Source organism: Dreissena polymorpha, chromosome 1 (genome assembly GCF_020536995.1).
Source record: "Dreissena polymorpha isolate Duluth1 chromosome 1, UMN_Dpol_1.0, whole genome shotgun sequence".
NCBI lineage: Eukaryota > Metazoa > Mollusca > Bivalvia > Myida > Dreissenidae > Dreissena > Dreissena polymorpha.
In genome coordinates this window covers 52,423,989-52,451,377 of record NC_068355.1, presented here as the reverse complement: position 1 = coordinate 52,451,377, position 27,389 = coordinate 52,423,989, and the positions used below count along the sequence as shown (strand labels likewise).

Below are 27,389 nucleotides of genomic sequence, written 5' to 3'. Positions count from 1 at the left end.
GGTTTTATCTCATTCTCTTTTTAGCCATTACAATTGATATTACTTGAAGATATACCCCAGTAGTTTATGACACATTCAGCATAGTACAATTGCAATTAACGTTGGCATTAAAAAAAACAAAAACAAAAACACAGGTATGATATCAATTAATTATCCAACGTATTTCATCTTGTAAAACACAGTATTTCGTGAGAGAAGATTCTGAGTATTATAATGAACGAAGAAAAGGTTTTAAGGTGAAAAGGAATTAAATACATTATACCGTTTATGTAATTTAAAACAAAGTAGACTCCACTACAAAATTATCATCTACTTCAAACATGATTTTGTGTAAATCAGTATTTACACATGCATGAAAACACTTAACGCCTAATATAGATATAAAAGTAAACAATGCCGGTGTAAATCTAGTAATAACATGCAAGTGGGTGTATTTCTATGAACAATAACTAAACAACATATTGTATAAGCTTCACAAAACTTGCACATCGAGTAATGTGCATGACCTTTATGGGGGGTTTGTCCTGACCCGAGGACAAACCAAGAGGATGCAGTTAGGGTTAATGTCTAATATACCGTTAATATATATTTTGTTAACTTTCAACTACATTTTCATTTTTAACAGTAACATCCTGTATTGGTGACGAATATCAATAGAGTACGTTCACAAAAATACATAATGTTTTTATTTATCGCTGTTTTATTTTTTATATACACTGTGTTTTCCCCGCCTTTAAAGATGTTTTAATCATTATTATTAGTGTATGTTGTTAATAATCAAATCAGATTGAAACGCCAAAAGCATCAGACACCCTTTTTGATGGTATCGTCAAGGCACTACTTGTGCATCATAAATGCGCTCATACATAATACGCCAAGATGAACAATATATTATTTATTTTAAATCAGTTCCGAGCCCTCATGACGTAGCAATTTATATCTAACTCGGATCGACGTGTGCTATGAAATTACAACAACAGAGAAACAGCCATGTATTTTGTATAAACCAAAACCTTTGAAGGATTTGCTAAATACTGCTAAATAGTTTCGTCCTGCAGTCCTTCAGACCTTTGTTCCGTCAGAGAACGTATCATACGCAGGGTTTTCAACAAACTTTATAGTGTTCCGGTTGGACTCCTCGGCTGTATTCACGTTAGCACCCATTTGGATGTTATCATCAAGACCTTGCGTCTGGTCGTTGCGTTTAAGTTGACGGGACCTATAGAGTTATTGAAAAAGGCATTACGTAAAGCAAATGAACTAAATTATATCATATACATAAACTTGTTATCGATAATATTGAATAACCAGTAAAAACATAATTACATGTAGTCGATACAAAAACAAAACGAAATCAGAATGAGAGAAAAATGTGCATATGGGCGTTTTATATAGCACAGTAAACCCATACAAATTCTGGTCATTTAAGAATGTATAATGTTTAAACCGACCGTTCTAAAGGCTCACCTGTAACATCTGTAGCTGACAACGACAATAACGATAAGTAAGACAACTCCGACGACTGCACCAATAATCGGCACATAACCTATACAAACAACGCGCTCTTTATTATAAAACGGAATAAGCTGACGAAAAATAGTACAAAATACAATAACAATTTTTGAATCCGGTAAAATGTACGTTATTACTGAAACTTGAAATAATGGATCATATCTTAAACTCGACATTTTTGTTCATGGTTTAAGACACGGCAGAAATTAAAAATACTTTTTCATCAGAACTAAAGAAAAAGAAACAACAACAACATACCATTGGAATCTTTCTTCTTTTCGGTTTGAGAATTACTTTTACCTTGCTGTATGTTCAGGGTCGTACTTTTGGGAGACAATGTGTTTGAAGAAAGATATGAAGTCGTTGGTGCCCTATGAGCAGTATGAGTGACTGGCAATGCTTTACTAGATGAGTCTAAGGGGGATATTGTTGTAGAAGACGAATATTGATTTGACGACTTCGCAACGTTTGTTGTCAAAACTTCTGCAGGAGAAGCTTTTGATGTCAACGAATTTGTAATATTTGTCGTGTTAGGATGTAAAATCGTTGTAGTTTCGATTGGGGATTCCGAGGATTGTGAGAGGGCTTGCTTTGTTGCGTTCATTAAAAGTGTGCTTAACGTAGGTGTTAGAGTGAACCGCGAGTGTGCTTGTGTTGTTTTAGACTGTGCAGCCATCGAAGATGAATTTGAGAACGGTGGCTGCGTTTCTTGTTTAACTGATGTATCAGGTTTGTTTTCGGTGGTCGAATCCGGCAATGTTGGTGTAAGAGATGATTTAAATGACTTTGTAGTTAGTGTTATATAATTGACCGGTGTAGTTGTAGTTGATGATGATTTGGTTCGAGATGGATCTAACGTGGAATTAAATGCTTCGGATGTCGTATCGTTTTGCATAGAAGTCTTCCTGGTTGTGGAGGAAGTTGTTGTCTGAATTTCTGTTAATGGTAAACGCGTTGTAGTTGTTGAAAGAAGTGGCAAGCACTTATAACTTCCATTTGTATTTTCACAAAACGTATCACTGTTGCAAGTGCCTTTTTGCAGACATTCATCAACATCTTTCTCACAACTGATTCCCGTCCAACTTTTGTGGCATTGACACTTAGCGCCTGAAATCGTCTCTATACATGTTCCATCATTATAACATGTGACGTAACTACATTGATCAACATACGTGGTGCATCTGCTTCCAGTGAAGGATTGTGTACATACACAAGAAAAAGAACCAGGTAAGTTTATACATGTTGCACCGTTTTCACAAATATTTTTATGTTCACATTCATCAACATCGACATCACATGTATTACCAGTCCAAGCGGAAGGACAATGACAACGAAACCCACCGCCCGCAAACTCGCACGTTCCACCGTTCGCACACTGCTTGCATTCTTTAATATCAACATCACACAAGTTGCCTGTCCAACCCGAAGTACATGAACAACTAAAATTACCGTTATAGTTCTGGCATGTTCCATTATTTGAACAAGGAGATGACAAGCATTCGTCTATATCTGTTTCACACACTTTCCCTGTCCACCATTTATGACAGAGACATTTAAAATCAAGATGTGACTCTTCACAGGTTCCATCATTATAACAAGTAACGGTGTTGCATTGATCAATATAGTTTGAACATGTCTTGCCAGCGAAGTACCTGCTACATTCACATGAAAATGAACCAATAGTGTTATGGCAGGTACCATTGTTTTCACAAACAACGGACTGTTCACACTCATTTACATCAAATTCACACCTATCTCCTTTCCATGCCAGTGGACAGTTACACAGAAATCCGCCATCACAATCGTTGCAAGTTCCGCCATTAGTGCATTGCGGTTGTTGGCATTCATCAATATTTACATCGCAACGTTCACCTGTCCATCCAGAGGGACAAGAGCAATTAAAACCTCCGTCATAGTTCTTACAAATAGCATTATGCAAACATGGTGATGTCAGACACTCGTTTACATCGTTTTCACATAATCTACCAGCAAATCCCGTTTCAACAAAACACTGACAGTAGAAACTTCCGTTGGTATTGAAGCAAACACCACCATTTTTGCAAGGTTCAGTGAAACATTCATTAACATCATTTTCACAACTGTAACCTATCCATTCTTTCGAACAATTACATACATAGCTTCCAAATGTGTTCATACATGTACCGTTATTATCACATATATGAAAGTCAGTTTCGCATTCATCGACGTCACGATCGCAAACGCGTCCCTTATATCCTTGAGGACATGAACAGTTCAAGAAACCATCTGCGTTCGAACAATTGCCACCATTTAGACAAGGCATGCTTGTACATTCGTCAACATCACGTGAACAATTTGATCCCTCCCAACCGGAGAAACATGTGCAGTTATATCCACCATCATAATTTTGGCAGATTCCATTGATACACACGTCTTTTCTTTCACACTCGTCGACGTCAATGCTGCAGTTAACTCCGGTCCAGTTGTTCCAGCAAATGCAGTCGTATCCGCCCTGTGTGTTATTACATACCCCATAATGCTGGCATGGATTAGGGGCACATTCGTCAATATCCTCGGAGCAGTTCTTCCCTTTCCACCCTTTTAAACAATCACATATATAACTTCCATTGGTGTTAGTGCACGTTGAGTTATTGATACACACTTTTTGGTTACATTCATCAATATCAGATTCACATTTTGCACCTGTCCAGCTACTAAGACAACTACATTGATAGCCCCCTGGTGAATTGTTGCACATTCCATTTCCATTACAAGGTGATGCAACATTACATTCATCAATATCTACATCACACTTAAATCCTGTCCAGCCACTGTAACAAGTGCATGAAAAGTTCCCGGGAATATTTGAACATTCACCATTGTTGTTGCAGGGCGTCGAAACATTACATTCATTTATATCAGTTTCGCAACCAATACCCGCCCAGCCACTATAACACTCGCACGAATAGTTACCGGGCATGTTTGAGCATTTTCCATGGTCACTACAAAGCGTAATTTCTGTACATTCATCAACATCTGTATTGCACACCATTCCAGTCCAACCAATGTAACACCTACAAGTGAAGTTTCCGGGCAAATTTAAACACACACCATGTCCATTGCAGCGTAAAGATAGATTACATTCATTCAAATCCGTGTTACACTCAAATCCCTCCCATCCTGGTTCACAATCACATGTATAACTTCCATTTGTATTTGCGCAGCTTCCGTGTGCACAAACTGTTGAATTTGAATCACATTCATCAATATCTTTTTGACAATGTTTACCCGACCACCCAGAAGGACACAAGCAACTATAATCACCATCAATGTTCATGCATGTCCCACCATTTTTACAAAGATCTTTCCTTTCGCATTCGTTCACATCTATTTCACATTTAATACCACTCCAACCTCGTCGACACATGCATTTGTAACTGCCTGCAGTGTTATAGCAATTACCATGGAGACACACATCATGATGACTACATTCGTCCATATCCTCATCACAAATTGTTCCTGCCCAACCGGTATTGCATGAACAATTAAAACCTCCTTGTTCATTCGCACATATGCCTTGTACGCTGCATGCTGAAATATTCTGGCATTCATCAACGTCTTCTGAGCAGTTGAAACCTTTCCACGCACTATTACACAAACATATGTAGCTGCCGTTAATATTAGAACATTCTCCATGCACGCAATGATTTGGGCCATTTTCACATTCGTTAATATCCGCAGTGCAATTCGGACCTTTCCACCCTGAATCACATGAGCAATTATAACCTCCGTATACGTTCGAACATTTGCCATGTTTGCATGGATTTGAATCCGCTTGGCATTCATCAATGTCTTCACTGCAGTTCTTCCCTTTCCAACCATATTGACATACGCAGCTATAGTCTCCGATCATGTTATTGCATGTACCGTGAAGACAAGGGTTTCCTTCGCAATTCGTGAACACAACATCGCAGTTTTGACCATGCCAACCGTAATTACATTCACAAATATAACTTCCATCGGTGTTTCTACATTTTCCATTCCCGCATATATTTGAATACTGGAAACACTCATCGATATCCAATCTACAGTGATCATGCGGATTCCAACCAGGTAGGCAAGCGCACTGAATTCCTTGATTCACTGTATAGCAGGTACCACTATTATAACACGGTGTGTGTGCAATGGCACAAAAATCAATTTCTTGATTACAACTTTGACCTTCAAAACCTTTATGGCAGGTACATTCAAAACTTCCTTGTGTATTATTACATGCACCATTTACACAGAATTTCGGTTTATTTGCCTCACTACACTCGTCAATATCACGACGACAACGACTCTGTGGATCCAAACCAGGGGGACATTCACACAGAATAGTGTTATTCTCAAAATGACACGTGCCTCCATTTGCACATGTGGTGTTAGAATCTACACATGGGTTACGTGTTATTTCACAATGTGTACCGGTATAAAATCGATAGCACATACATGTCGATGTATTAGTACACAGACCATGGTTACCACACACCACCCCATCAATTGAACAAGGGTCATCCTCCATCTCGCCATAACGCAACATGCTTTTACATTCATAACTTCCGAACGTGTTGAAACACGTGTCTCCATCGCACATATTTTGATTATCAGAATCATCGTTGCATTCATTAATGTCAATGCAGTCGTTTCCAGTAAAACCCGGCTTACATGTATATTTGTAGGAGCCCGGTATATTAGAACATGATATGACATTCACAAGTGGCGCGGTTTCACATTCGTTGATGTCATAAGAACACGTGGAACCGATCCAGCCATCTTGACAAGCGCAATAGAAGGATCCGATTGTATTTGTACACGTTGCACCATTTTGGCAAAGTGAATTGTTCGAGCATTCATCAGTATCCGCACATCCATGTTTCGCGGCTGAAAATCCTTGAAACAAAACAATTTGATTATTTTTTATTCATATTAGCTTGATCCATAAATAGTACGCCGACTTATAAATGATACATTAATAACATGTTAAAACACAAACAACGAACACAATAAAACCAGATTAAACTTATTACATTGAGGGTGAAGTATATTATACTCGTGAACGTTCCATACAATTATACTTTTGCAACATTTAACCAAGTTGAAACAGGTTATTTTCATGAAAGCATTAATTGTTTCATATCACGTAAATCGGCAAATTGTTTTTGTTTTGAAATTGTGTATTTTATTTTAACAAACTTATCTTTTCATTAAACCGAGTCAAAGTAAATCATAGTTTTTGCCAGGAAAATTGAGTGTAAATATGGTTGTTTTACCTGACATACAAACTGTTTTTCCGCTGCTACTACAAGTTGTATAATTTTCATTCGAATTCGACGCAACACAACTATATTCACAGTGTGTACCGTACTTTCCATGTCCACACCAACCAAGAACATCTACGCCTAGCCTTTAAGTATAAAGGACATGAAAGTATGCATTTAATACAGTTAAGGTTTATCTTTATTTGTATTATCATGTATAGTATATGCGAGTGTTCACACGCTTCGAATGAAATACCAGCATATGATAGCAGTTTCTCAATGACTTATTTGATAATATATGGAATAATATTTGAATTGAATGTCTTAATATAATATTTCTCTACAGATTTAACTATTTGAATGTTATTAGTAAAAAGTAGACGTAACGTTGTATATTGTTTGTATAACAATGTTTTTTTTAATATCTATAACAACGAATTGAACATATCACCTGACACCTGGTGTCTTGTCAGGTAAAAGTACCAGACTATTAATGTTGTCATCTCCACCTTTCATGCTTAGGTTCACCGCGATTCGGTTTAGTTGCCAATTGAATACCGGTTGATGTACATAATCAACCGTCACGTCCAAAAACTGGAATACATATGTATGCAGATATAGATTATGCTGCAAAATTAAAAACTTGTTTTACTAAATCACTGTGAATTAACAAAAACTGTCACGTGACCACAAAAGTCAACGTCAGTAGTCATTTTTTGACAACAGCCGCGCAAGGTAGGTTTTTTTTCCCAATATCTTTGCTGATCATCCTCTTACTTTTATACGACCTAGTGCAGGCAATATGGCATGCATATAGCTTTCGATCGGTATATCACGTGTTTTGTGTGTTGCTCTGGTTTTGAGAACACTTCGACACAAATCTCCATTTAAGAAGCAAACGTAAGTAGTAAAATTACAAAGAGTCAGTGTTCTCGAACATTAACGATCACAGAACTGTCTATACTTTACCGGACGAACATATATTACATATGTCTATGCATACAAAACACAAATATCTACTGGATAATAAATGTATGTTTAAAGAGTGAAAACAAAAATGGCAAACGTAAGTAGTACGTTTAGGATTGGCAAACGTCAGTAGCAAAAATATGCAAACGGCAGTAGACAAATATATGCAGGCGTTTCATTTAATAAAACACATGTGAAACAATATAATTTATGCTAATTTAGATTTAAATTAGATATAACAAGTTAAGATTGATGTCATAATGAACGATATATATAAATTCTGCAACAACAACAATGAACAAATTTTAATAAAATAATATACAGCCTTTTTGATTTGTGACTTATACTATTTAACTTGTTTGAACATTTTCTTTATAAAATTTGAGTATCATTTAAAGGGTTTCTATGATGATTTATGTGTATCGTCAAAAGTGCTAAGGTGTTTGTTGTTTCTTTCAGCTTAGCCTCAACGTTATGCTTTTGTCGACGTAAACAACATCTGCCTCACCAGCCGCTCGAAAGGGAAGCACACTCAAGTTTTTGTTTCAATACAGTTTAAGGTTCTAGTATACAATTTGTTTACTCACATGTAGCCATACATTTCACACATGTGTGCGCATTTGTTGATTGACATCTACTTAGAAGATAACTGCAACGATAACTCTGCCTTTTGTCGTTTTATCAAAAGCAACTATAAATAAAAGTATATAATCAATTAAAAATACTTCATTTTATAAGCTCGGCTGTTTATGGAGAAAACCCGAGATTTTGTCACAGCCAGCTCGTCGTCCACCGTCCGCCTTGCTAAAACCTTAACATTGGTTCTAAAATCAAAGTGCTCCCACCTACAACTTTGAAACTTCATATGTAGCCGCACCTTGATAAGTTCTACACGCCACACCCATTTTTGGGTCACTAGGTCGAAGGTCAACTGACAAGCTTTTATTTATTTAAAACTGCACACACAGCCGAGCGTTGGCACCGTTATGCGGTGCTCTTGTTAACATGTGGAAACTTTATTGAATTGCTGAATTAAAAAAACAACAACATGGAAATTGTAAATTAAAAGTCTATTGAGATATCAATGTATATAATTAGTATATTTTAATGAAATTCACTGAAAGCTGTCGCATAAATGAATTTATGATAAAGACTATTTAATTTCGTTCAAAAATAGGCTTTTAAAGGATGTGAGCAGAAGCAATCCATCAACACCATACTAGATTATACATATAGTTATTTGCATACTATCTACTTATATTAAATATGTTTGAAACACATATATACCCCGGTATATATTTTACATTTCAGAATGACACTAAAGAAAAGTTCGTTGTCGTTTCGGAAACACAGGAAATGTCGATCTGCTAAGCCGATTCAATGCGTACTTGTACAACAGTGTACAGTACCATCGCCAGGAAGATTATCAGTCTTCAAATGCAAAGGAAAGCTAACCCCTTGCAAATCGCCTGCTTCTCAAGCTTTTCGCTCACCATTGTATAAAGCAATACGGCTGTCCAATAGAAATTTATTTCCGTGTGAAGCATTAAACGATGAAGATATTAATTGGTACAAACACATTGAAGATCATATTGCGCATGTAAAGGACGTTGAAACGAGTGATCCGCAAAAAAATGATATTGCCTCAAGTTTCTATAAGGATAACATTTTTTTAGATTGTTATTCCCGTTATCATAAAAAATACTATGTTTTGTTATTTATTACATTTATAAACAAGTCAAGTTTTTTTAGATTTCTTTAAGAGCGCCTTTTAGCATATGCATTTTACTACAATATTTCCGTGAACTGTTGGGAACTATTTCCGAAACATAAAGCTCTTTTTAAAGATTGTCTTCTTTGTCTAGATAGAAAACAAGTGTCGTGGTAGAATTGCAAACACAGATATATGTTTCGGTGTAAATGTGCAGGAACATGCATTATCATTTAATTAACCTTTTATGAATATTCTATCTGATTTACGAAATATTCTCACTGTGTCGACTGTGTAGCTTCTTTATTTGGAAAGTAAATAAAACAACTAAAATTTCTCCCGTTTACTTATTTCCTTTTTTGAACAAATAATTTTTACTCACACACACGCACACGCGCACACACACTACTTGAGTGCAGCTCTCCGAATAAACCGTATTGAAAAAACTCAAGGTAACATAAAATTTGAAAGCAAAAGACTTTATTAATTCTGAACATTATACAAATTAACAGTCAATAAATATATTTTAACATGGAAACACGCATGTTATTAGTTGAATATCACAACATAATTTTGAAATAAAATGTAGAAACAAATCACAGATATTCAGAATGAAAAAATCACCAATAAGACATACATATTGCAACAACATTTCACAAATAAAAAAACACAAACAACTTAACTTCGCTATCGAGTTATTACTTTATTGTTCAACCCGCAAAAATAATTGAACTGTTATATAACCAAGCACAATTCACGTATTTGACAAAGTATCTCAAGTAAATCTATCGCCTTTGAAGTTTAGAGGTATAGGATTGGAGGAATAATTGCGTTGCATCAAAATACAAAGGTACAATGCGTCCGAACATCATGTAAATTTAAACAAATGAATGATCTTCCAAAGCGTTTGAAAAAGTGACACAGGAAACTTTGCATGAATGCATTGAGATATTGGGGTTAATACATATATTCGTAATAATGTAAAGTTCTATTATCACCAAACAATTACTGTTAATGCCATCAACATGTTATATCAAAAATCAAATTGAGATAAAGAAAAAAATCAAACAAACAAATTCAAAGAATTGACAACCCTATCGGATATTATTTATCATTAAGGAGGGGGGGGGGGACAAACCTGGAGTTATCAAGTTTAACTGGACAGAAACTAGCATTTATCACCGCAGTATCATGATTCACTTGAGCGTAAGGTTCATTGAGTCATTGTCGACCTGAAATGGCCCAAAAGTCAGCCGGGGGTGACTAGAAGCCGATTTATGTCACCCTGGGGTAACGGTGACTTCAAGTCGATTCATGTCACCCTGGGGTGACTTCAAGCCGACGCTAGTCGACTCCGGGTGACTAGAATCGGCTTGAAGTCACCCGAGGGTAACAAGAATCGGCTTCTAGTCACCCCGGGTGACGTTTGGGCCATTTCAGGTCGCCAATAACCCAATGAGCTATAGTAAGTTTCATGAAATGTAATACACAAGTTCTAAAACATCTCTAGGCAGAAAACTGTGACAGAAGGACGGACGGACAACGCTAAAATAGTGTCGTTCCGCATTTGGAGGGAAAAACGATATCTCCGCTTTCGGACGGAAAACAAAACTAAACAATGTGAGATCATATTAACTGTAAAATGTACTTCCGGTAACAATGAATAATAAACATTGACAAGAAAACAGAACTAAGTAACAAAATTAGCGTGCAGCATAATTATTATCTTAATAATATGCACATTTAATTGGCATGTTTTTTTGCCTTGTGTTTTGGCAGACTGCATCTGTGTCTGTAAGACTTCCCACATTTGTCACATGTTTGCATTTTTAAATCACTATATATGAATGTGCATGTGCGCCTGTAAGTCCACCCTTTCTTTCAATTCAGCCCCACACACATCACGCCTGAATCTTACGGATGAGTCTTCTCTTCTTCGGTGTTTCGTCAGATCTGTCTTTGTGGCAAAAGCTCATAACAGGTTGGACAAACATGCTGTCTCGTGTCCCCATGAACACTGCACCTTAAAATAAGTTCAAAAAGACACTATAACACTCGTTCTAATTTGAAAGGAGCATGTACATTTTTATTCGCCAAAAGATATGCATTTCCGACTAAATTTGAATCGTGTAAACTCCAAGCCACAAATAGCTTAACATTTGTTTTTTTTTAAATGCTTTAATTTTATTTGCATTAATACGTTTGACAAAAGATAAAACAAACCGATAACATTTCTAAAGAATTTAAACATAAAGCGGGGTTCAAGCTCACGACGTCGGGTTCAAATGAAGAAATATTAAATAACCGATTTCTACGCAACTGTTAATGTTATACAGAATATTAAACAGTATAGAGTAACAACCAGAATAATAGAGTTTACAATTTCCTCTTAAAATGCCTCGACACTTTCAGAAAAAAAAATCTCATTATAAACATTAATTATTATATAATCGTATATTCTTCATTTCAGAGTTGTTGGGGCCCTATAGTGACACTGTCCATTTAATTAAAGGAATTTTAAACGATTTAGTGTGAATATGAATATGTCCGGAAGCTTATTAAAAAGTGCCGGTTAATGCTTCTTGCTATTTACTAAACAAATACTTACATGTGTCTGGTGAGGTCCTTTTTCGTACTAAATTGCTTCTCACAGCAAGAATACTTTGACAAGCCGCGGTTCCTGTCCTCGTGCCGTTTTAGCCCCCACGTGGTTTTGAGGGCGTCTCCGAAAAAACGACACACATGTGACATATCTGTAAACAGGTTTAATATACCGAATAAACACTATGCATTGTGTTCGGAAACTAAACACAGCTCATGTATAATGTAAACAAATAATTCGAAGATATAAACTTTGGATAGTTTTCAAAAATGTAATGTTTGCGGGATAATTATTTATTATTACAATTAGCAATTCAAAATGAATAAGATTTTAAATTTTAAAATAGTCATAGTAAAATGTAATGTAACCATTTAAAGGGATCTTTTCACAGTTTGGTAAATTGACAAAATTGAAAAAAGTTGTTTTAGATTCGCAAATTTTCGTTATAGTTATGATATTTGTGAGGAAACAGTATTACTGAACATTTACCATAGTCCAATATAACCATTATATGTATCTTTTGACGATTTGAAAACCTAAAAATTATAAAGCGTTGCAACGCGAAACGATTGAATAATTTGGAGAGTTCTGTTGTTGTCGTTTAAATTTACGAAACTACGAAGATTGCTTATATAATGTATAAAATACTTACACTGTGTATACCCGGCGGAATAGCCGAGAGGGCTAATGCGTTTTTACTTCAGACTAACTCCAGGACTCCGGGGGTTACTGGTTCGAGCCCTGGTACCGGCTACTTTTTTTCCTTTTTTAAATTTTATTCTTGATTTTTTACTGGAGCTTTTAAGATCGATTGTTTACATTAATCAATATAAAGCATTTTATGACAAACTTCAAAATATGCCAAAATCTGTGAAAAGGCCCCTTTAACGGCATATCTTTATAACTTATAACAGCGGGGAACTCTTGGGGAAATTTACATGTACAACACGCACACGCTTTTCGTTCTCGCACCATATCATTTGCCATATTCGGTCATGAACGTCGAATTTCTAAGGAACTTTTTCACTTTTCGTACGTATTAATTTATACAGCACAGTTGCAGTGCTAACGTTTGCGTGGTTATAAATACTATCAAGCTTCTAAATCTATTTTTTAACATTAATATAATACTTGCTAAAGTAAATGTCATTATATAAGTAAACATAGTAGTGGTAGTCCCTAAAAGGTCGAAGGAAAACCCTTCATATATTAGTCTAATACCGTTTGCATATTTTTGCTACTGACGTTTGCCTTTCCTAAACGTACTACTGACGTTTGCCATATTTGTTTTCACTCTTTAAACATGTATTTATTATCCGGTAGATATTTTTGTTTGTTTATGCATACACATATGTAATATATGTTCGTCCGGTAAAGCATAGACAGTTCTGTGATCGTTAATTTTCGAGAACACTGACTTTTTGTAATTTTACTACTGACGTTTGCTTCTTAAATGGAAATCTGTTTCGATGTGTTCTCGAAAACCAGAGCAACACACAAAACGCGTGATATACCGATCGAAAGCTATATGCATGCCATATTGCCTGCACTAGGTCGTATGAAAGTCATAGGATGATCAGCAAAGATATTAGAAAAAAAAACTACCTTGCGCGGCTGTTTGTTGTCAAAAATGACTACTGAGGTTGACTTTTGTGGTCACGTGACAGTTTTTGTTCATTCACAGTGTAAATAAAAATAAGAACTATTTGACACTTTGTTTCAATTATCCAGTGCCACTGATAGTATGCATAACTTTCAGATGTATAGATATAGATATTGATATTGATACAATTAAACAAACATAATTATCAGCATGTTAACTTAAGCATCGCTATAATATTGTTCGTTTTAATCAACCGGAAAGTTTGCCCTTTTAGAACAACATGACATATTTTAACTTGCGTCGTTCGGATTTACGATCTTGTTGAAGAATATCTATGTATGTTTTTAAATCTCCCACAACACGTATATACCTATATGTACAAAAACTTACGATGGGTATTTCGATTACGCTAATGGCAAAAATGGACCGTGATATCTCTTGTATCGAATTTCTGCGTGGCAGTAGTTGACTGTTCTCTAAAGACAATTGAATGGGGGTCTCCAGGCTAGAACAGTGTCTGTAGAAATATTTATTAGCCAATGAGGATATATAGTAAGGTCAATATTTCATATTAAATCAAATTTAATGTGTCTTTAATTGTGTGAAAAACTTGATTTATGTTTGCTTTCTTGAATTTCAATTGTGTAAATTAAAGATCAACAAGCTATGTTTTGTAAAACACCCCCCCCCCCCGACATTTTACTATTTGTTCAATACCCCACATATGGACATTAACAAAGGATTAAATAAATATATGGCTTATGATTTGTAAACACCAAGTCTATCATCAGCAAGCAAACTCGTTGAATTGATATCCCCCGCTAAATAAACTTTGTTTATGGATCGGTGCAAATCCTTGATATACAGTACAATCGTTAAGTGTATGGTAATAATTAATAGGTAATAACAGTTTAATACCTTTAGGGTGATTGTTTTTATGAATTTTTATTCTCCTCATTGATATCTACACACCCGTAAAGTTTCATGTTGAAATCGTGTATGGTAACTGGGATATAGTCTTGAGAAGTGACATCATACAAAAACACAAAAACAACAAAGGGCAATAACTCTTAGTTAAGAAATTGCAGTGTTATGGTTCGTGTGCATAGCAGTTCTTCCAATTGATTTGTACACCCCCATGAAGTTTCATGTTGAAATGTTATATCATATCTGAGATATAGGCCTAAAAAGTTCCATCATAAAAAAACAACAACGGGCAATAAAGTGGATGGTTATGGTTCTTAAGCATGGAACTTCTCCTCTTTTATAGCAATACACCTATGCAGTGTCATGTTGAAATCTTGCATGGTATTTGAAATACAGCCCTAAAAAAATTCATCATACAAAACAAAAACACACAAAGGGCAATATCTCTTATGAAAGAAAGTGTAGGTATATGGTTCTTGCACATGGCATTTCTCCTAATTGATAAATAAATAAATAAATATATATATATATATATATAAATATATATATATATATATATATATATATATATACATATATATATATATATATATATATATATATATATATATATATATATATATATATATATATATATATATATATATATATAAATATATATATATATATATAAATATATATATATATATATATATATATATATATATACACGTTTCATGTAGATATTTTATATAATTTCCGAGATATAGCCCTAAAATGTCTTGTGACAGACGGACGGACAGTCGGATCGAAAAATTGACGGACTGACAGACTGACTGACTGACGGACAGACGGATAGGCGAACGGACGGACAAAGCCAATTCTATATCCCTCCGCATGTGGCGGGAGATAATAAATGCATTACGGATTTACAGCTGCCAGTACCTTAATCTGTCCAAAACTCGGATAATTGAGTAGTGTCCTAATGGTGGCAAGATCACCTACTAAAGTGTGCTTTAGGGATGTTTTTGCACGTGTTTACGGTACATTAAATAATAACTGGAACTAACTATTGTTCCCTTGCATTGTTCTTGCTATTAGCCCTTGTGAACCTGATCTTTGACATGTTGACCACACAATCCATAGGCTACTAACATTCCTCCAAAATAATAATTATATCAATGTGTACGTCAAATTTTTATGTACCGGTAGATATTGTTCGGAAACAAATGGTCTACTGGCCGATTTATCTAGCTAGCAACCGACTTTAAACCGACAGGTACTCAGCAATATATCCCTCTCTTTTGAAGGGTGAGGGGCATAATATTTACACCCAATTGTGATAGAATAGAAACAATCGAATGCCATTTTAAATAGTAATACTTCATGATTACTAACACAGGTTTACATATTTAACTTATAAAACGAACATTGAGCATGTTTTATGAAGAACACATAATTGAATGGCATGAATTAATAATGCGTTTTCTAACACTGACACATGTGATGTTTCATTTTAGGGAATTGACTCATAACACACAAAGTATGCCACAAATTGTAGAAATGTGTTCAGTAGTTGATATAAGTCGTGCGAATTCAAACGCCGGATTTGCCTTTTACTTCAGCAAATGTAATAATACAATTTGTATACAATATGTAACATAGGATCTTAAACGATGTTTAACGCTATCTGATTTTGGTATGGTCCTACCCAATGCCAGAGCAGAAATTTATTCTGATGTCCACGCTGCAGTTGCCACAGCGTATATCTTCCATTGTGACTACACTGAATAGAACAGTCGTCGTTTTTTGCTGAAAAAATGCGTTTTGTACTGAATATATTAAGAACAATTAACTTTTGTTTTTGAACTTGACATTTTATAGTTTAAAAAAATGTATATTAAACTATTAATATATAATTGGTTGCTGATTTCACTGATGTATACACTGAACGAGATTTATAAAGCACATGAATGTGTTTCGTCTCCATATTTATTATAAAATGAAAGTGCTCTGGTTTCTATATGTAGAATAATATCAGCTCAATACCGAAAACACGAAAACATTTGTTGTTTGATTTCATCAATATTTTCCATTAAAAGCTACATTAACAACTTAAGCAAAAAAGCTGTTTGAGAACTATAATAAAAACACTTATAATTTAATTTCTCCATTTGGTGTGTTAATATGCTGTGTCCTGCACCACGAATAGATGTATTCCTGTATTGAACATTTACTTTACACAATTTATATTTCTTATGTTTATAGTGTAATGGTAAATAGAGGTGCGGGAATAAGTTCGTCAAGGAAAAGTAGTTTACCAAGACTCCCAAAGGAGACAAATTCAATACAGGGCTGGAGACGGACACGTCCTTGTCAGGCGCATGATAGCGGTGTTGTAGCAACCAGGATACAACCTTCAGGGGACTGACTTGCCTGTGACTACAGTTGGCACCAAGTCGAACCGCTATATGGTACGTCCCATAATCAAGGCTTGAAACCAAAACGAGAAATTATTATATCATTAATAATAATGGCGGGCTTTTTCTTATTCATGGCAAAGTCACTATCATACGGACACAGTCCATATGCGTGTTTGGATATTCAATTATTAAATAATTTAGTTTATAAATCGACATATGCGAGGGATATATCGCTGACACTTCCATTAAGTAAACACTTAAGCGTTTGCTTTCTTATTGATGTCTTCAAGTCATAATCGCATGAATAAACTGGGTCTTCACTTAAACAGTTATTATGTTGTGTATGTCTTTGTCCAATTGTGATGAAAAACTTGACACTAAATAGAAACTTCAGACTGATTTATAAGCAGTTTTGGCCAATAGCCTTACACTACAAATAAAATATGTCATGTACATATGCATGCTGATAAACGATAAACAACAACCGCACGTAACCAAAAACATGTGTTAATCATAATTCAAGAAAGAAACCCACATCATTTGAAGATGAAGGTTATCTGGTTGATTGTAAAGTCCATAACACTGCCAGTGATGTTTTTAAGCAACATGTAAAGGTATTGTTATTATATTTAGTATCATTTGTAAACCTAAAAGCGGAGAGAGTGTCAAATGTGTAGACATGTACTTACGATGGTTGGAATGAGAAGTCTTGTATATCCAATCTCATGTCTGTTGAGTTCTGACAAACCGTTTTGGCAAAGAAGTCATACAATATAATCGTGTACGCTCTAATATTGTGGTTTTGTGTGCCGTTGTTTATCATTGAAAGAGCAATTTCTGAAACATTTAAAGTATTGCCTTTTTATTTAAAGTAACTGGACAATAGAATAAGGTTTGATTTGTTGAAAATATAAACGATTGAGTTTTGTTTAACATGTGACGAACATCCGATCTCAGATGGCCGCATGTTTCAAGCTTACATTTGTAAGTGACGTTGCCAAATATACGTATAGCATATAACAAGCTCAATGAAAAAACACAAAACAACAACAACAATGAACAATGCTTAATCAACGAAAACTTGAATACAAATTACAATGACGTAATTGATCTAAGACGCTTTCTCCATGTATGTATATTTACTAAACCACTTGTCTTGATATTGTCTGATTCAAAGTAACTCACCATTATTGCTGAATTTATTAACGACCTTGTCATGATGTGGACATGTTTTATATCCATTACATTGGAAGTTACAGTTTGGTCCGTAATAGCCCTCCATACACCAAACTCTTACCCCTATGGTCAAACTGGAAGTGAACACACTAGTTTTTTGTTTTTGACTGATCGATATAAGCTATTAATACAGTTATAATCATAAGATTTATAGCAAAAATGAAACCCCAGAAATATTTTCAGACGAGAAAGTATTATTAATATGTGTTTATCACAATTGACGGATCGCATATGCAATACAGAGCAACATCGCATAAGTGTAAATAAATAGTAATAACACAACATGGCCATTCAAATTGAAAAATAATACAATATTTTGATTTAAATGCATTAACTGAATTATATTATATTAACCAGTGCACCATAATGACAACTTCTTAAGGCATGATAAAAAATAGCAAATATAATACTCAGCTATAGAATTATAAATACGTTTTTTTAATTGCGTGCTTTTTTCATTTATACTTTGGCTCTACTTTATTTACACTTTACATTAACATAAAACATGAGCAACACACACACGTGGCTTACCTGACCAGGGTCTTTTCGTCTATCATTGTATCGAATATATTTTGTTTGGACAATGTGTATGTTTGTGCGATGTCTGCATTGAATTTTGTAGTAAAGTGGGATATTACGTCATACGTGTTCTTGAGGTTTATATTTCGAACTTCTATGATAATTGTCATATTGTCCTAAAAAAAAAGAAAAACAATGAAACATTTTAATCTTCTATTACAAATCATGATTATGAAAATACACTTTAGAGAAAATGCCACAACTGTCACATTAAAAAATAAACACTACTTTGTATAAAGCATTATTAATTTTATGAAATTGACAAGTTATGACTACCTCTGTCCTGATCGCCCATTGTCCTTGAACGGCCAATGTTCTGTTATATGAAGCTGCAAAGGTGTTTGTCAACAGAGGGACCGTGGATATTTGAGGACCAATGCAACTTCCGTCGTCGGTTCTATAACGGTAAGGACAACAATTGTACCTTGTGACGAAATCGTATTTTATATATTTTGCGAAAGACGCCGATTGCTAAAACCGAAGTAAAATATACAAATAAGCTCTCATAATTGTTTGTATGATTTTTAAAAGTTAATTAAATAATAAACTTAGATGCGATACTTTTTACCAGTGTGTTCATAACAATTATCTGGGAATTTATATCACTTATCAGCGTTTTCATAACAATTGTTAATTTTAGCGTAACACTCGCACTTAAAAACAAACACGAAATTGAAGATAAGAGTAATCTTTAATGTGTGTACGTGTAATCTTAACAATTGTTTTAACTGCGGTAGATTGAACGATGGGGCAATATGCCAAAGCAGTTTAAACAATGTTTTTAATATTGTAATTGAAAGTAAACAAATTAAGATATATCGATTGACAATATCTTTGTTTAAGGCGTGCTGAATGTTTAAGCCATCCAAAGTTTACTGTCGTAATAATTCACATGAATTTGTTCGAGTCCGCACGAGTGGAATAAAAACGATGATGATATAATAGTGAACATTGTGCATACACTACAGTTAAAATTAAAGAAACCTTTGACGATATCCATTTTTTCACTTTGCACTCCTGCGGATGGGGGCAGTAATAACACTATTTATAACACTATTATAATATGACCAGTATTCAATAATTTACGATAAAAATAAGTATACGGTTGAAATGTTTGGAGAGTTTCTTTTGTTGTCGTTACGATTTGGTACAACACGTAGATCGATGCCATATGATGTACAAAGTGTCATACACATCTTACTTAAAATCTGTCTTTTTTAAAGAATATAGTGAAAGCATCGTAATTTTTAGTATTATTAATTACAATCAGTTAACTCCGAAAGCTTAAGAGCCCTAATGTATTTTTATTTAGGTCTGTTCTTAGTATAACTATGGGCTATATTTGTAACATTTATGTAATGGAAAATAATACAAACTCATGCATGTTATTAAAAGTGAAATAAATGGAAAATTCATATTAGTAATAACCCTGTCCAGCAAAACACAAAGGCGGTCAGACAATGCGTCGTGCAGGTTAACTGAGGTGCAGTCGATCTCATATCGCAGCATTTCCGGGCACCATTTGTATCATTTCCCCTAAAGGAGATGCCACGCGGGTTGTCGTACTGTAAAACCTCCAATTCGAAGTTTACACGACCAGCAATGCCCTTTGAAACATAGAGATTTGTAAATAGAAGGTGTTTTGCTGTCGGCATAGTTTATTTACCGTTCACATTTGTTTTATATTTTTAAAGTGGCATAATTAGGGAAGTTATTTAATTAGATAGTGTACAATAACACATTTACTTATTCCAGTTGTAAGCAGACGAATGATGAACAGAACCGCTTATTTTGACTCGATTCGTATACTGACAACAGATCGTTTCATGGTTTTGCTTCACAAAAACTTCTTTAAAGTTTATGGATTATTGCTTTGCTGAAATCGCTTGTAATAAAAATACTCTTTGGTTAGATGTATCACGTAGTCTATTGTGTAAAATACATTAGTTTATATCATTTCATTTAAATGCATAGAAAGGCAATTATTCATACACGCATCTTTATGTTAAAGCAAATTAAATGTTTATTTGCTTTTTGTAGCAGAATAGGCATATAACATTTTATAGGGTAACGTTATATAGCTTTGAAGTGGTAACGCAACATAGCTGAAATATGAAACAAAAACTTTTTAAAAATAAAAAAAATCTTATTGCTATACATTCAATAAAGAAAGTCAAAAGGCAAAATGTAACTAAACGTTTTATAAAACCCATATCTACTACTGCTGCAAATAGACTAAATAAAATCAATTGACGAACATGATAAATATACAGAACAGTACCTTTGTAGAATTGAATGAAAGTATTAAAATCACGAACATTGATTTCCACATCTTTTCGTTCTGTTTGTGAGTAAACCAATGATTTTATCTTTTAACACAATTAAAGAGCGATGTTATAACTATAAATACCTTTTGAAAGATGTCATACACTGTTTTGAATTCGATATCTTATCGACGGCATTTCCTGTGTTGTTAATTATTTTAGATTACAAAGTTGGTGACACTGATTAGCTACAATATAAAACTCGTCAACACCTGCTATGGGACAGCTGATAGCCGCAAACATTTCATTAATGAAGGGACGAGATAGTTATCCCAAATATAGCTAAATCATATCAAATCAAATGCGTACTCTTATAATTAAAGGGGCCTTTTCAAGTTTTGGTAAATTGACAAAATTAAAAAAAGTTGTTTCAGATTCGCAAATTTTCGTTTTAGTCATAATATTTGTGAGGAAATAGTAATACTGAACATTTACCATGTTCTAAAATAGCCATTATATGCATCTTTTGACGATTTAAAAACCTGAAAATTATAAGCGTTACAATGCGGAACGTTTGAATAATTTGGAGAGTTCTGTTGTTGTCGTTATATTTTGTGAAACTACGAGGATTGCTTATATAAAGTATAAAATACACACTTCATTGTATGAGCACGGATGGCCGTGTGGTCTAAGTCGGTAGACTTTTACTCCAGGACTCCAGGGGTCAGTGGTTCGAGCCCTTTTTGTAAATCGTATTCTTGATTTTTTTCTGGAGCTTTTTAGATCAAATGTTTACATTCATCAATATAAAGCATTTAAAGACAAACTTCAATACATGCCAAAATCTGTGAAAAGGCCCTTTTAAGTGGCCGTCTCGAAGCGATCGCTTAAACGTTTAGAGGGATAGGTTTAAATCTTGTTATTAAACAAAACAATCGGTTATATTTATTATAGCTATTTAACTATCAAGTTAACTCTGTGGTTACAATTGAGGTTCATTGTTGAAAATAGATAGCGATATCTGAAATATGTCGAGTACCGGGGTATTCAGCTTTTAGATAGTCTTGACCAAATGTTAAGTTCAGCCACAAAATTAAGAACTGGGTCAGAGTTAAAAAAAAAACACCACTTAAAAAAGCCAATTATAACAAATATTATGCTGCGCTATGCTATAAGTCCGTGATCCGAATTTTACCGTCCGAAATTAAGGTATTCGAACAACTAACTTATATGAGACATCTAAATAGCTGGAAAGCGTATTGAGACCCTTAAACATGTCTTAAATGAATGTTTTGTAATGTATTAACCAGGATTTTTTTTAATTTAGATATTATGTCAATATTAGTTTAATAAATTTGAAATAATAATGTTGTTTTTTTTCAAATCTGTGACGCGGCAGCTATAACAAATATTATTGGTGATATTTATGAATTCTCGCGATTATGCTCATATTCAATGTATGGGTTTATTGTTAGCATGGGAACAAGACAATTGAGCCAATTTTTTTTAATCAACAAACCGGATCAATTGTATTGATCTGCCATTGGAGCGCAATGATAGGGCAATATGTTCATGCAAAGCCTATGCTACGTATAAGTTTAAAAATTTGGATCATTATAATCCAAGAAGCCAAACGGAAATAAATTATTAATCGGATGGATATTTAAACCCTCTAAAATAACTGTTGTTGAATGACCTAAGCGCATTAGATCCCTATAGGAAGACCGCATGTAAATAAGTTTCTGAGAATGCGATAGGAAAGGTAAACTGTAAGTAGTTCTTGTGGCTGATACAGACACGCATAACGTATCAAGTACTCCCTGAAACGTAACAGAAACTCAACATCCTGAAAACAAACGCATGTCCACCCAATACGGATGATACAAGTAATGGTTCATTCTAATCTGACCATTCCTGTTGGTGACTAAATATGGACAGGAATTAGTATTCAAAGGACAATGACTCCAAGAAAAGAAACATTGGCGCGGAACGAACTGTCAAAAACGTGCGTGTCAACATCATCTACGGTCACACATGAATAAATAATGTTGCTATAACATCGGCTGACCCATTGGTACCATTTACTAGGAATCAATTAAAACCATTATGAAAGTAATTTATTGAAATCTGATAAAGGTCTCATTAGCAAATAAACTAGTTACTGAGAATTAAGCGGCAAGTTATGGAAGCGTATATGGTACACCCTGATGCTGTGATAATGTCAACATTCTATGACGGCATGATATGAAAAAGGTGTCATTGCGTAAAAAATAACTCATCGTGTTGACTAAAACTATAATGGCAAGTCATTTTCACGAGAGCATGACGCCAAAATTATGTTGACTTGTCTACTTAGGATAACATTTCAAGACTAAAAGAACCCGCATGTTGGCATAACAGCCTAAATCTCTGACGATAATTTATCCTTTAGCCGTCCTATAAATTTAACTATTTCTGTGTTGTTTACTGAATGACGACATATATCTTGAGGACTTGCAAGCTACGTAATGTTGACATGTCGATATAACTGAAGAAGGGATTGCTTTTTGTATTATTTTCTGCGTCCCGATGACAGTTTTTATATAATATCTAGACGAGTCGATACAATTTAAGTGGACAAAATGCGTTTTTTTAATGTTTGAATAATATCTGCGTGGATCACTGGATGTCGACATGACTCACAAAGACATGGATATAACATACGCATACGTCGATAAATATATGACGATATACATCGACAACATTATATGGGTGAGATTAGCATTTTTTTTCGGGAAAAGCCGGAAACATTTACGTCAAGATTTTAACTTAATGTCATCATGGCGATTAAAATTAAGTGGGAAAACCTACAAAACTATGACGACATACCATGTTATTTCACAGTAAGTCGATATAAACTAATCCGGCATGACCATATTATTGGATTCTACCATATACGCTTTGATAGGAAATTACTATAATAGGTTCATGTTTGTGAATGATGATGTGTCTTTATTATGCTAACACCGCCTTAGATCACCTCTTGTACGGAAACGTATATGGTACTCCCCGATAACTATGGAACTCGACAAATACAGGATTTCAACAAGAAGTACAATGTATACCACTGTCCGCACAGTTTCGCTATTTTCATAAGAGTGATTAATGATTCGGTTTACCCACATGCACATAATCAATTTCATATTTCCAAACATTATTGAACTAAATCTCCGTGATTTCAGTTACATTGGCCTTGACAGACTTCAACAAAATCAGTAGATAATAACAATGCACAACACAAAATTATAATTATGCATTTTGGTATCTATACGCAAGTTTCAGGTATTATCCTAATTGTTTAGGCACTATGTGTCTGGTGAAGAACATTAATGGGAAATATGAACGACAAATGTATGAAGTTGAATTTCTGACCCAATTTTGTGTAGCTGTTTTTGTGTGTTCGTGTTTAGGAATTTGTATTACTTTTCTCGTTCTAGCTCTTGTTTGTTTTATTGTTTATGTAAAAGTTTGTATCGATTATTTGTGTCATGTGTTAACTATATTTTATTGGTATAGAGTTGTTGATAAAGTCGCTTTTTATGTACAATATGATAATTAAAGCTTCAAATACCATTCTTGCTTCTTAAATATAATTTAAGTCTTAAACGCTCGACTTTAGATTCGAGACCATTACTCAAATTATTACACGAATATGCTGTAGACATTTATTTCGTACACATGTTAATGCATATAAACATACCAGAAGAATACAATCTCGTACAGCTTAATTTATACAATTGAAATATTGTATTAACATCATTAAAGCTGTACAAGAAGATAAAAAAATCGTGATTACACTGAACAATTTCGTGAAATTGTGAATAATCATATGATAGGAATATCGAGAAGAAATTTAAAGGACCGTCATCCAAGCTTGCAGCAAATAATATGCGACTCGATCGCTGTAAACTCAGCGTATGCTGAAGATTATGATAAAGTCTTCAATTAGTTTTTAACAAGGCGGTATAAATGATAAATTGAAGTATGTTGATGCTCAAAAGTATTGAACGCAAACGTTCTCATCGTGAATGGTGGTTTTTAACCCCTAACGGCTTGTTTCAGATTGTCTAGCAGCCTGCTAACAGTCATTGACAAAATATTGGTAATCTTGGTACTGTTTATAAATGCAATGCAAATGTGCAATTTATTTGCCGCAAACAAGCCTTTACATTTGATTTTTTTATAATTTAATTAAATGGAAACGGATATTATACAAGTGCATTCAAAATCAGAACACAATGTTGAACGCCTATTGTTTGAGCACTCAACTTTATTATGAAAAAATCATGTCCAAAAAACATGGAATCTGTTTGGTGATCTTAAACTGAAACTTAAATAACTGTGCATGTATACAATTGTAAAAAGGCCTTATTCGTAATTTCAGGAATGTTTACAAAAAAGAACCCAGCATGGTTGACTGATACATAATTATTGTTTTACAAATAAATACTTTTTTAGGGTTGATAAGAAACGATGCCTCAATCAAAAGGTTATTGGAAATCAATTAACACTTGCTTTTCGTCACCATAAACAACATGCAAAAAAATGTTTGGATCAAAGTTACTTGAAATCATTTTGTACAAGTACATTGTTTAACTGTTTATCACAATGAATAGGGGTTAGAGGCCTCATGCGATATTTGTTTTTTTTTTTATAAAATGCGCTCTCTATAAAATAAACTCACTTTATGGCAGCGTATATAAACCTATTGTTTTGAGAAAAACAATATGAAAGTGTTTGAAATAATAATGCAACGAACAGTAATTCGTATAATGGTACCATAAAATGCAAAATATCCGTTTCTGCTTGGTTCATCTTTCAGGCAGGTAATTACATGTTTCGTTCTTGTTATGGTCATCGTTGGTGAATCATTTTCCTGGGTAATTTTTCATTTGATACATAACAAAAGCCACATTTTTATATGAATATTTGCCGTTCGTATGACAGCTTTTTGAGGTCTTAATTTGATTCGATCTTTAAAATACTTATTTTAGGCCCTAAGAAAAACATTGTCCTAATGGTAAAGTAGCAATTGTAAAAAATACTTCATAAATGCAACATCAATTGTTTAATAATCAATGTCCAGAATATTAAATCAATTGCTTACTTATAATTTCAAACTTTAACTCCCTTTAATCTCACCCCTTAACAAGTAGATAATGACGAGCTATAAAACGTTTGGATAGTTATCTAATTTGTATGGCAATTGTTATTAAATTATATTTACACTTTACATCTTTTTTAACATCTTTCGATAAAGTGAATGATAACAAATTTTAGCGAAATGTGTGTATTGTAAAGGGTAAATTAAGAAGCCGAGTAACGCGCATGCGGCGCAGCGTCTGAACCTTTCTTTCTTATATAGCATTTGAAATGAATGTAAATGCTTTAAAATGAAACCACAGGGGAAATCTGCTTAGCGTAAAAACATCTATTTACATTGTAGCTGCCAATGTTGACGTCATTTGTTACAAATTCAAGGTAGCACGTTCACAGAAAAGGTAGTTTACAAATCTACATATAGTTATGTCAGTCATTAATTTATGTCAAGAAGACTCGGAAAGCCAACACAAGCATTTACTATTCTGAAAACAAGATGGTCGACGTTGCGTAGTTGATATGGTGTCCGCCTAGCGACTGGCAGGTCACGGGTTTGATCCCTCCTTTCTATACGTTCTTTAGACCTTTCTCATAGACACCAAGTACTTGTTTCAGGCCCAGAAAACAGACTCGGGAGCGTTTCAAATAAGCTTCAGGCTTTTGATGCAATTGAGCTATAATAAATAGGTTTAAACCAAAACAAGATGGAAATACACTGTTGTATGTATGCCCTTCTATTTCTTTCTTTGAAATTTCTTATTTTTAAGTTGAATGATAACGCTTAATATAAATTTCTGCATAATGCTATCAACGATTGTTTTTTCATATGACATTCTTGGTATTTCTACTCAACCAAGTACGACGGTTATATAGTCCACATTTAAACAGAAAACAATCTCAAAGCATGCAAGCAAAGATGTTATTCTTGCCGCAATAAATGTCATCGTACTGATAATTCATCCATAATTGCAAGCAATTCATACTCGCATGTCCACGAGGTTCACCAGGGGGCCGTTTCTTAGAACAACGTATACGTTCAAAAAGCATACGTAAGTGCAAAACTTAAAGCTAGTAGCGTTTCTATAAACTTCGTAAAGTTACGTTTACCGTAAGTTTGCACGTAAAGTTACGGTTGCTCAAAGGCTCGCGTAACTCAGTTATTTTAC

The 27,389-nt window shown here is 34.3% G+C and overlaps 1 protein-coding gene across 1 annotated transcript; it reads right to left on the bottom strand.

Annotated features, from left to right (window-relative positions):
- Nucleotides 1-43: 43 nt before the first annotated feature.
- Nucleotides 44-21,228, bottom strand: LOC127880798 (neurogenic locus notch homolog protein 2-like). Its single transcript, XM_052428235.1, has 14 exons — nt 21,102-21,228; nt 20,249-20,427; nt 19,097-19,217; nt 18,773-18,936; nt 18,191-18,315; nt 17,695-17,842; nt 16,904-17,075; nt 16,294-16,394; nt 14,067-14,193; nt 7,243-7,385; nt 6,804-6,937; nt 1,771-6,423; nt 1,468-1,546; nt 44-1,219 (listed from the first exon to the last, which is right to left on the bottom strand). The coding sequence occupies exons 1-14, from the start codon at nt 21,150-21,152 to the stop codon at nt 1,063-1,065; spliced, it is 6,354 nt and encodes a 2,117-aa protein (XP_052284195.1). The 5' UTR covers nt 21,153-21,228; the 3' UTR covers nt 44-1,062.
- Nucleotides 21,229-27,389: the final 6,161 nt, after the last annotated feature.